Source organism: Portunus trituberculatus, chromosome 38 (assembly GCF_017591435.1).
Source record: "Portunus trituberculatus isolate SZX2019 chromosome 38, ASM1759143v1, whole genome shotgun sequence".
Classification (NCBI taxonomy): Eukaryota; Metazoa; Arthropoda; class Malacostraca; order Decapoda; family Portunidae; genus Portunus; species Portunus trituberculatus.
Genome location: NC_059292.1, coordinates 17,753,072 through 17,765,128, shown reverse-complemented (window position 1 = coordinate 17,765,128; position 12,057 = coordinate 17,753,072). Strand labels below are relative to the sequence as shown.

At 39.9% G+C, this 12,057-nt stretch overlaps 1 protein-coding gene across 2 annotated transcripts in view; it reads left to right on the top strand.

Annotated features, from left to right (window-relative positions):
- The window catches only part of LOC123514963, a 182,177-nt gene that overhangs the window by 82,205 nt on the left and 87,915 nt on the right, over window positions 1–12,057 (top strand). For both annotated transcript variants that reach the window (XM_045273249.1, XM_045273248.1), the window contains exon 4: window positions 3,747–3,963. In XM_045273249.1, coding sequence (XP_045129184.1) covers window positions 3,747–3,895 — 149 coding nt within the window. In that variant the 3' untranslated portion in view covers window positions 3,896–3,963. The remainder of the gene's footprint in view (window positions 1–3,746; window positions 3,964–12,057) is intronic.

Below are 12,057 nucleotides of genomic sequence, written 5' to 3'. Positions count from 1 at the left end.
TTATGCAATTAAGCTCTATGCATCCTCTGACAAATCTCACATTAAAGGAGATTACCCTTAAACTCGTGATGTTAATGGCACTGACTCAGGCTGCGAGAACCCAAACATTTCACTTACTCTTGCTCAATGGTATGGGAATGTCAGATTCTTCTATCACTGTCCCATTGGGGGACAATGTCAAACAGTGTCGGCCTTCTTTTAACATACAAAGTGTGACCTTTACAGCTTATAGGAGAGATGCATGCCTCTGTGTCTGTAACACTCTGCGGCACTACATTAATGTTACCGCGAAGCTCAGGCCTAACCATCTGACTTCTGATAAGTTACTTATTAGTTTTACAAAGCCTCACCATTCTGTTACTAAAGACACCATAGCAAGATGGATAAGAACTCTGTTGGCAATGGCAGGTATTGACACCAAGCTTTTCACTGCAGGTAGTGTGAGGCCAGCAGCGGCTTCGAGAGCGAAGGCTTTGGCGGTGCCTGTCAGTGCTATTTTGGCAAGAGCGGGTTGGGCTCATGAGTCCACATTCGCTGAACATTATGACAAGGAAATTGTTAACACTTCTGATACATTTCAAGAGGCGGTTTTGCATCTTGACCAATAATATGTGCGTGAATGTTCATGCACTTGTCTGTGTTTGTAAATTTTCTTTTTTGGGTATATTCTTGGGCGGTGATGGTTGCACTTCGGAGTAATGCAGGCATTGTGATCTCTGTCAACTCTTACGTGGAATAAATTTTGCGTCACGTAATCTGGCTATGGTTTCTTAATTTCCGAGGCATGGTTCTTGGTATTACGATTATTTCGACACCTCTGCTCAACAGAGATGTCTTTAACTCCACACATGTCTGCTACCTCACTGCTGGACCTCCCATTTTGCTGCCTCACTCTTGTCATGTATCTCAGTATCCTTTGGTCACAGCTACTTAGAGTATCTGTCAGTCTGTTTGTCAGTGCCTATATTTCTGCTCCATACAGAAGAGATCTGACACAGGCTTTGTATACTCTTCCCTGATCCTCAGCTTTTATGCTGCAGTTTATCAATAAACTGGCATTTTCTTGCCATCTTTCCCATGTAGCTGCTACTCTCACCCTTACTGCTCTCTCTGCACTCACTTCACAGTCTAACATATCTCACAAGTAGCAGAACTGTTGTACCTCCTCCAACACACCTCCATTCACCTCCTACCTGACATCCTCGTCATCTCCACCACCACCCCCACCCCCTTCCTCTTCCTGCATACATCTTGAACATACAAAGTTCTGGCCCCTCTGAGATTCCTCAGACCTGAGCATCATTGATGACTTCATTTGTTGCACATAATGTAACAAACTTTCTCATGCCCAACTTCCTAACTGAATTCTTTCTGTAGCTTCATTTCTGATCACTATTAGTTTTGTCTTCTCCTTGTTTATTTTCAGTCCCTTCTGTCCCATTCCCTCCTTCCACTATTAAACATGTCAGTCACTTCTTCCTTTAATTCTGCTGTCAATACCAAATCATCAGCATAGAGTAGCTCCCAATGGCCATCTTCTCTTGCCAGTTTAGTAGCCTTCTCCATTACTGTGATAAAGAGTAGTGGACTACGAGCAGATCCCTGGTGTACTCTCATGGTGCTCTTGCCAATGTTTTCAATCTTGATCTCGATTCCTTATACATAAACATGACTGCTGTCATGGCAAGCAGGCAGGGAACTTTTTCTCTCCTTACTGCCCACTCAATCACTTTCCTTGGTACTCTATCAAGTGCCTCCTCTAGATCAACAAAGACATGGAATATATAAATATATTAGAGTAGAGAAGGCAGTTTGTGATACCTTAAGCAGACAATATCAGCTACAAAACCTCCAGACTGGAATACGACCACAAAAGTTTTACCAGTAGTGTAAAATTGTATCTGCTATGATGGCGGATATTGCGCTGCCCTCTATCGCTGTAGTTTCTCAGCATGGAGTACTGTAAGTGAAGTAAGGTTGGGACGGCTCAGTGCGCTTACTGGTGGGTTTACGCAATAGGTTGTTGGGTTATCATGCTAGGTGTCTTAAATTCTTTTATTTTAATCCACAAACTATCGAAATCATTCTCATTAAGTAGTTAGTAATTCCTCTTGCCTGTCAAGGAGTAAAAGTAAAAAGAAGAAAAGAAAAAGAAAAAGATTGCAAACTAGCTTTTTATTTTTCCCTTGGGAAGTGGGGAGTCAAGTCACCAGGCAGACACGCACATGCAAATCAACTCACTTTCTGGTTGCCACAATGGAAGTACACACTGACGTGTGTTGTACAGCAAAAAAAAGTCTCTGTATCCAATGATGTTCAATAAATAAGTAGAGCATGGGGCAATAACTGAAATAAAATGATGTCTCATCTTATGTTTCTTCTTACCACTCACTATATTAGATTGGGTATCTCAAGAGGATATAACTGTAAATATTATGTAAATTACCAGTCTCATTTTCACTTTTATAACCAATACCTTCACTGTATTTATTTACTTGTGATATAATCACTTGCAGAGATCTTCATATATCTTGTGTCCCCCCTCCCGACTTTCTTTTTTTTTTTTTAGCAATATCATGCATTAAATTGAATAGAAAACTGTTATTCCGTTTTCATAGAATTAATAAGAAATATGTCAATGTGGCATGGATTATGAGCCTCACCCTATGGGCCAGTACTAATCAGTTTTACTATAACCTAGTAATGCCCTACCATGGGTGACGCACTACCCTCCAAGGACCTTTTATGGAAGGCGTACTCATTACCCACACAATTCCTTATTTGTTGAGACTAGATATGTTTATCCTCAACCATTTGACAGCCAGGCATAATAACGATGAATTTATTGACAAGTTATGTTAGTTTTGTATGGAAATAGGTGGCGCTGTGACTAACGCTGACATTCATGTGTACTATCAAAACCATTAGTAGACCACAACATACCTCATTTATGATGGAAAACACACTGCCTAGTTCTCTCTGACACACACACAACAGTGGAAAGGTAATGGCGGAAAAATTTGAACTTTGCCTCATCATTTCCACTCTCTATTTATGTGTTATGGGATTTAACACAGGACATAACACACAGACCCACCTTGCGCACAGACCCTCCAGTACTCTATAAAGGCAGCAGCCTTAAAGGAGGTCTTTACTCTTTGAAATTTAGTAAATAGAAGCTTATTATATTAAGTGTTTTACTATACCTTTTAGCTAAATAGCTTTTCAATTTACAGTGTACTGTATTATTTATTCTTTTATTAATATTGAATGAACTTAAGTGTGAGATGTATATTTTTTGGTTTTAACTATAAATCTAGGTATTACTGAGGCTTTTAAGCAGGTTTATCATGTTTACTGATTGAAAAAATTTTTGCTTTTTAGCATAAAGCTTGCAAATGGATTTGATGATTACAAGAATGTGTTAAAAATCTAAGAAGTACATTAGTAGTTGCTTCCTTCAAAATATTTCTAAATTACATTAAACTATATTGACAGAAAAATGGGTGCATATTGCAAACTAGTACAAATAGAAAAAAGAAGAATTTCAAAGCATCACTGACCATCAAAATATAATAGTATTTTAAAAGATGCAAAATTTTGACTGCAGGTTTCTTAGGTTTTTATTTATTATTCTATTTTATTTATCTATATATTAATATATTTATTTTTCTTATTTACTTTTTTATTACTGAACCAAGTCTCAAGAGTGTTACATTTAGTGTAATGGCATGCATATTTTGCAGGATGTCAGGGTGTGGTGGTGATGGACATGGAGACCATGGACACAACCATGGTCATGGATCCTGTGAGGGACATGATCATGGTCCAGCAGACCTTGGAGTCGCTTATAGCCTGTATACAAGAATTGATACAGAACATGTGGAGTGTTTGAATGAGGCTTTGGAAGGTTCAGGCAAGACTGTATTTAAGCCTTGGGAGCAACGACTCTCCAGGGACAAGGTGACAACTTAAGAACTCATTGTTTTGTTTAAGACTGAAATGGTTGGTCTCCAGATGTCTGCTAATAATTTTTATTTACTATTTTTTTATGAGTCTTGGGATTGATTTTCTTTTGTATCAAGAAGAAAGGTGTACATAACGCTTGATTAACCTGTACGGTGTTCAGTATATGTATTTACCTAGTTGTAGTTTTACGAGGCCCTGTCTCCATATTTACACTTATCCAATTTTTCTTTAAAACTATGCACACTCGTTGCTGACACCACTTCTTCACTTAAACTATTCCAAGTCGCAACACATCTTTGCGGGAAACTATATTTTTTGATATCTCTTAGACATCTTCCCTTCCTCAGTTTTTTACTATGCGATCTTATGCTTCGAATGTCATATTCTTTTCTTAGGATCAGATTCTCATTATCCACTTGGTCCATTCCATTGATCAATTTATAAACTTGTGTCAGATCCCCTCTCTCCCTTTTCTGTTCCAGGGTTGGTAGATCCATAGCCTTTAGTCTCTCCTCATGTCATCCCTTCAAATTCTGGAACCATTGTTGTAGCCATTTTTTGTAGTCTCTCCAGCTTCCTTATGTTTCTTTTTTTTGGGGGTCCACACTACTCCTGCATATTTTAATCTGGGTCTTATTATAGTACTTATCAATTTCTTCATCATTTCTTTGTCCATGCAGTGAAATGTTATTCCAATATTCCTTAGCAAATTATATGTCTCTGAAAATTCTATCAACATGGCTTACCGGTTGATTATTTTCTTCCATCGTCACTCCCAAGTCCTTTTCCTTTTTTACTTTCTTCAGTTCTACTCCATCTCCCATCTTATAGATTCCCACTGGTCGTCTTTCACTCTTTCCCATTTCCATGACGGCTTTTTTTTTTTTTTTTTTTTTTTTTTTCTTATGTATTTATTATTATTTTTATTTATACCATGTGGGTTTTTCACGGGAATTTATGGGCTAAAAAGGATACTTTTTGGGGTACCTCCTATCTTAAAGTCCACCCGCTAGGAAGCCGTTGCCCCGAGTGAGGAAGCCCAACCTACACTCAGACCGTGGACAGGATTCGAACCCGTGCACTTGGAGACCCCTCGAAACCCAAAGCATGCATGGTTCTATGGTACCACGGTGGTCCCTACACATTGAATTTAATATCTCACTTTTTACTCCATTCCCAGATCTTATTTAGGTTTTCCTGCAGTATTTCACAATCCTCTTTTTGCTTTATAACTCTGCACAGTTTCGCATCGTCCACAAACAGATTTATGTAGCTGTTCACTCCTTCTGGCATGTTGTTTATATATATGAGAAAAAGTATTGGCGCCAATACTGACCCCTGCGGCACTCCACTTTCTACTGCTCTCCATTTGGACTTCATATCTTTGACTACCGCCCTTATTTCTCTCCCCCGCAAATAATTTTCCATCCATCTCAATGTGCTTCCTTTTAAGCAACCCTTCTCCTCTAAGGAGGAGGTAGTAGACACCTACCGAAACAATAACTTACTCCCAGTGAGATCTAATAGCACTAGTTTAGGAGGTGCTGTGAACCTTCCATTAAAGCTAGTTGTGATCTCGTTGAATGTTTCCCTTTGTGTCTCACAACTCAAGGGGGTAGTCACAGCCTACCCTCTAAAGACAGCTCTCCTTCTTCACACAAAACTACATGCACTTACCACACACACACTCTTCACTCCAAATCAAAATTTAAAAGAAAAATGGGACCCAAAATAAACAACACCTCGGAGTCCCCCTCTGGGAAGGGGACCAAAATGTCCCAGGTCGGACACCTCTCCTGTTGAAGACCACAAATGCCTTGACACCTCCCTCAACTTTTTCTACATTAACTTCTGCAACATTCGCAGTCTTAGATCTAATTTTCAATCTGTGGAACACCACCTCTCCTCTACTAAACCTCATCTTCTTTTCCTCACCGAAACACAGCTGTCTGAGGCAACAGACAGTAGCCCCTTCTCTGTTCCCTCCTACTTTCTCTATTCTCATTTTCATTCCAAAGCTGGATGTTGCGTCTATGTACGCAACGACTTAACTTGCTCTCGTGCCCACGCTCTTGAGTCTTCCGAATTTTCCACCATCTGGCTACGACTTAACAGTCACTCTCAAACTAAATTCATCTGTGCTGTTTATCTCTCCCTTAACTCTTCTGACTATAGTAATTTCTTTGACTACTTAACTTCTAAAGTGGAGCACATTCTGTCCCTCTTCCCTTTCGCTGAGATTTCCATTCTTGGAGATTTTAATGTTCACCACCAGCTTTGGCTTTCCTCTCCCTTCACTGACCACCCTGGTGAACTAGCCTTCAACTTTGCTATCCTCCATGGCCTAGAGCAACTGGTGCAGCACTCTACTCGTATTCCTGACCATCTTGGAGACACGCCCAACATTCTTGATCTCTTCCTCACCTCTAACCCTTCTGCTTATGCTGTCACCCTTTCATCTCCGTTGGGCTCCTCCGATCACAATCTCATTTCTGTATCTTGTCTTATTTTTCCAATCCCTCCAGGATCCCCAAAGCGAAGGTGCCTCTGGCGTTTGCCTCTGCCAGTTGGGGGACCTGAGGAGGTATTATGCTGATTTTCCTGGAATGATTATTGCTTCCGTGTCAGAGACCCATCTCTTTGTGCTGAACGCATAACAGAGGTGTTAGTATCTGGCATGGAGGCGTACATTCCTCATTCTTTTCTCAACCTAAACCTTCTAAACCTTGGTTTAACTCAGCCTGTTCTCGTGCTATACATGATAGAGGTTGCCCACAAAAGGTAATTGAGCCTTCCATTTCCTGAATCTCATGCACTTTATATCTCTGCCCGGAATCATGCCAAGTCTGTTCTTCAACTTGCCAAACACTCTTTCATAAATAGGAAATGTCAAAATCTTTCAAACTCAAACTCTCCTCATGACTTCTGGCATCTAGCCAAAAACATCTCAAATAACTTCACTTCTTCATCTTTCCCTCCTTTATTTCATCCTGATGGCACCACTGCCATCTCTTCTGTCTCTAAAGCTGAACTCTTTTCTGAAACCTTTGCTCACAACTCCACCTTGGACGATTCTGGGCTTGTCCTTCCCTCTCCTCCTCCCTCTGACTATTTCATGTTTACAATCAAAATTCTTCGTAATGATGTTTTCCATGCCCTTGCTGGCCTAAACCCTCGGAAGGCTTATGGGGTCCCTCCTATTGTTCTCAAAAACTGTGCTTCTCTGCTTGAACCTTGCCTGGCCAAACTCTTCCAACTTTGTCTATCGACTTCTACCTTTCCTTCCTGCTGGAAGTTCGCCTACATTCAGCCTGTTCCTAAAAAGGGTGACCGTTCTAACCCCTCAAACTACCATCCTATAGCTTTAATCTCTTGCTTGTCTAAAGTTTTTGAATCTATCCTGAATAGGAAGATTCTCAAACATCTGTCACTTCACAATCTTCTGTCTGATCGCCAGTATGGCTTCCATCATCCTCCAAAAAAACTTGGTCTTTTCCTTCTCTGTTCTTTCGTCATTCTTCTCTTTCACTTCAGTCACAAGCTCTTTCATTTTCAGTCGCTCATCCTGTGACATATTTCTTCTTATGTAAATTGTTTTGGTTTCCTCAGAGTCCTTAAGTTTCCAAGTCCTCCTCAACAAGGCCTCAGCTGCCACCTGAGACTTTAATTTCAATTTTAATGGCCTTCCTCAAAAGCTCCCAATCTCACACTTTCTTCTACCTCAGCATATAGGTCCTCTTCCTCCACAGAGATCTTATTCAGTAAAGACTTAATCCTGTCATTTTCCTTATTCCTCCTATCCTGCCAGTTTCTGTTAGTTTCCTCCCTTAATCCTGTTATGATCACACATTTTTTCTTTTCAGCAATATCTCTCACCACATACTCATTTTCCTTTAGTGCCTTTACCATTTCACTCTGGGTAATCACTTTATTTTCCAATTCCTGCTTTTTCACTATCTCCCTAAATGACCTTTGTACCTCCAGATGTTCATGGTTCACTTCTTTCATCCTGGCATCAATTAGATTAAGGCATTCCTCCTTCCTCAAGTTCCCCTCAGATATTTTCATCTCCATTTCTAGGAGTTTAGCCTTCATCTCTTCACATTGTTTCCTTAGTTGTTGGTTTTCCTTCTCCATCTCTACTTTTTCCTTCAATAGCTCTTTATTCGCTATCGTTAACAAATAGATCTCTTTTTTGAACGAATCATTCTCGGCTATAAATGTTTAGGAACTTACTTTCCAGTGCCTGGATTCTTGCATCCATATCTAATTTCTCCAGTCCTCTTGGAGTAGATACAAAACCTTCAAAATCCGTGTGTGTGTGTGTGTGTGTGTGTGTGTGTGTGTGTGTGTGTGTGTGTGTGTGTGTGTGTGTGTGTGTGTGTGTGTGTGTAATTCACTGTTTGATCTGCTGCAGTCTCTGACGAAACAGCCAGACGTTACCCTACAGAACGAGCTCAGAGCTCATTATTTCCAATCTTCGGATAGGCCTGAGACCAGGCACACACCACACACCGGGACAACAAGGTCACAACTCCTCGATTTACATCCCGTACCTACTCACTGCTAGGTGAACAGGGCTACGTGAAAGGAGACACACCAAATATCCCCACCCGGCAATCGAACCCCGGTCCTCTAGCTTGTGAAGCCAGCGCTCTAACCACTGAGCTACCGGGCCGGTGTGTGTGTGTATTTACCTAGTAGTAGTAGTGTGTGTGTGTGTGTGAGAGAGAGAGAGAGAGAGAGAGAGAGAGAGAGATACCTAAATGTTATTTGCTTGAAACTTGATATGAAAAGGGGTGAAAGAATACTCTCTCTCTCTCTCTCTCTCTCTCTCTCTCTCTCTCTCTCTCTCTCTCTCTCTCTCTCTCTCTCTCTCTCTCTCTCTCTCTCTCTCTCTCTCTCTCTCTCTCTCTCTCTCTCATTGGAAGTGTACAATTTCTCTTCCAAGATGAGAGAGAGAGAGAGAGTGTGTGTGTGTGTTTGCGCGGTGTCATCGCTCACCAAGCTGTTTCTGCTTGACGGATCACACAGCGGGCGGAGGAGGAATTCTTGATAAGGCAATAACTAAACTTTCAGAGGTCACATCGAGCTAGAAAATACATCATTGTATTCAGAATAACAAAGAGAAAATAATTATTAGTATTCAAACAGTCTCTTGACAATTTCTAGGTTTACCATTTTTACCCGTCATGGGATATTGGAAAATAGTTTAATCACCGGAACATAAGGGTTAAGGGGAGCATCTGGTTTAGATCGGTGTTGTCATACTTCTGGTAAATATGCATGAAACACTCTGATTTTTATGTTGTGAAGTAATGGGAACATGTACATCAATATTAGACATTCATTCCCATTCTAGTCCCCAACCCCGGCCATGCAATTATAATTGCAACTAAAAAAACTTACAAGTGTTATTCTGGCATTATTATTTGCCCCAGAACCTTCATTTGCCTGTGGCATAGACATGTTATAATACAAAATGTCTCTACGTCTTAGATTTTTTATTTCATCTTTTGTTTTTGTTTTATTAATTTTTTTCGTTTTTTTTTTTTTTTTTTTTTTTTTTTTTTTTTTTACTTTGACCAAAAAATATTAATACAAAATTACAGGTCACATATATGAAAAAATAGTGACGTGAATTGAAAGAAGTATTCTTCTCCTTTTTAGTTTTTGTTTCATTGAAATCAAGGTAAAATTGGCTTCTAAATAGATTTTAGAATGGGAATAACTTATATTTTGAGATAGGGCCAATAAAGTTTATCGATCGATCAATCAATCACTAGGAAGTTTATTCAGGTTTACTATATGTTCTTTTTTGTTATCTACAATCTAATAATACAATCAGATGTATTTCTAAGCACATCAGGCTCCTAGTCCCCTCCTGTCAATGATATGTTGGTCGTGAAGATGCTTTTCTTCTGACATCCAGCTCTCACTTTTTTTGGTTGTGATGTGTTCTTGCAGTTGCATGTTGTGCAGTGCATGCTTATGGTGTTCTTGTATACATCAGGTTCGAAACTGTAGTCAAAGGCAGGATCTGGGCATGAACAACGAGAAGAAAGAAGATTTTTCAGCCTCCTTTTCGTCAGCATGACAAGCTCATTGTCACTATCCACATCTTCATTTCCTTTCTCAATATTTTATAGAAGAGCTTCTCTAATTGTGAGTAATGAGGCCTTTTCTTCTTCATTTCCTTTTCTTTGTTCTGCATGAGATGTGTTGGGCTGTGGTGTGGGAGTGGCAGGCAGTGGTGAGGGTGGTGGTGGTGGGTGATGCAAGGATGTGTATTGGAGCATCTGAGGTGTCAGGTTCAACACGCTCTTTTTATTCTTTGAGCTCCCATACTCATATTCCAGGCGTCCTTACTCTGCTTATTCCTCTTAGACTCCCGTCCCATGGTTGGCAGTTGGTGAAAAGCAGGATACAGTAACTAAATTATGTTCTGTTTAGCAGAGTGAAGGGCAGGTAGCGAGAGACCCAGCAACAACCTCTCTCTTTCTGATAGCTTTCCCCCTACTGAGTCTCTGGTGCCTTGGTTGATGCCACACACACTCGCTTTCAGTGTTGCCGTATCATGTCAACCAAAAGAAGTTAAGATTTTTGCCATTTTTTTTGTAGTTTATGAGTAAAAAAAAACTGATTTTGCTGATGTATACAAACGCACGTGGTTGAGTATGGGACCTTTATATGGCATTTAAATGGAAACCAGTGTGAGTTTTGCCATAAAACTTTGTGAAATAATAGCTAACGTGTATACCTACCACATTTTTTTTTTACAAAAAACTTTTTCATATTTTTTCAGTCTCTAAACTGAACGCTCTCCTTAACAAAGTATCTATTCCCTCTCATTGAACCACCACTTCCACACCCTCTCATTTTTCACTTTCCAAAAAAATTTCTTATCATTCTCTGATATTGTCTTATTCTTCTCCCTCACCTCCTTGCCAATTCCCCCATCTTAGCTATTTTCTCCTCTGTCATGTTTCATCTTACATAAATCATCTTTGTCTCCTGGGCATGCTTTAATTTCCAAGCACTGCTAAGTAGTCCCTCTGCAGTCACTTGAGATTTCAACGTTATCTTTATAGTTCTTGTCTTGCCTTACTCGTATTTTCCCAGCGTCATATAATCCTCAACTTCACTAAACACATCATCCTCCTCCAAGATCTTGTTTAGCAAATTCCTGATCCTCTCCTCTTCTTTCTTCTTTCTTTCCTGCCAGTTTCTGATATTATCCTCCCCTAATCTGCTCACGATGACACTCCTCTTTCTTTTGGCAATATTCCTCACCATGGTCTCTCTGTTTTATGACTTTCACAATCTCACGTTGGGCCAGCTCACTATTTTTTTTCTCTTCTTGTTTAAATATTTCTCTGTGGTTGGTGTGCACCTCATCATTATTCTTCTTTGCCTCTTCAAACCTTGAATCAATCAGGTAAATGCAGGCTTACTTCTCCAATTTTTCACCCTCGCAGAACTTACTTTCCATCTCTATAATTTTCTTTCGTAACTCCTCTTTTCTTTCGTAACTCCTCACACTGCTTACCTAAGATTATACACTTACTTTCCAAACCCATCTTTTCCTTCAACAAGTTTCATTTTCCTTGGTTAGGTTGTACACTTCTTTGCGGAATAAGTTGTTGTCTTTTAAAACGCATTGCAACTTTTCCTCTATGTTTATTATGTTTCCAAGTCTTCTCTCCAGGGCCTCCACTCTTCCTTCCATCCCGATGTTCCCTATGTTCGTGTGGCCCTGTTTCCATATCTACAATTATCCAATTTTTCTCTAAAACTATGCACACTCGTTGCTGACACCACTTCTTCACTCAAACTGTTCCACGTCTCAACACATCTTTGTGCAAAACTATATTTTTTAACATCTCTTAGACATCTTCCCCTTTTCAGCTTTTTACTATGCGACCTTGTGCTTTGAATGTCATATTCTTCTCTCAGGATCAGTTTCTCATTATCCACTTGGTCCATTCTGTTGTTCAATTTATAAACTTGTATCAGATCCCCTCTCTCCCTTCTCTGTTTCAGGGTTGGTAGATCTATAGCCTTTAGTCTCTCCTCATATGTCATCCC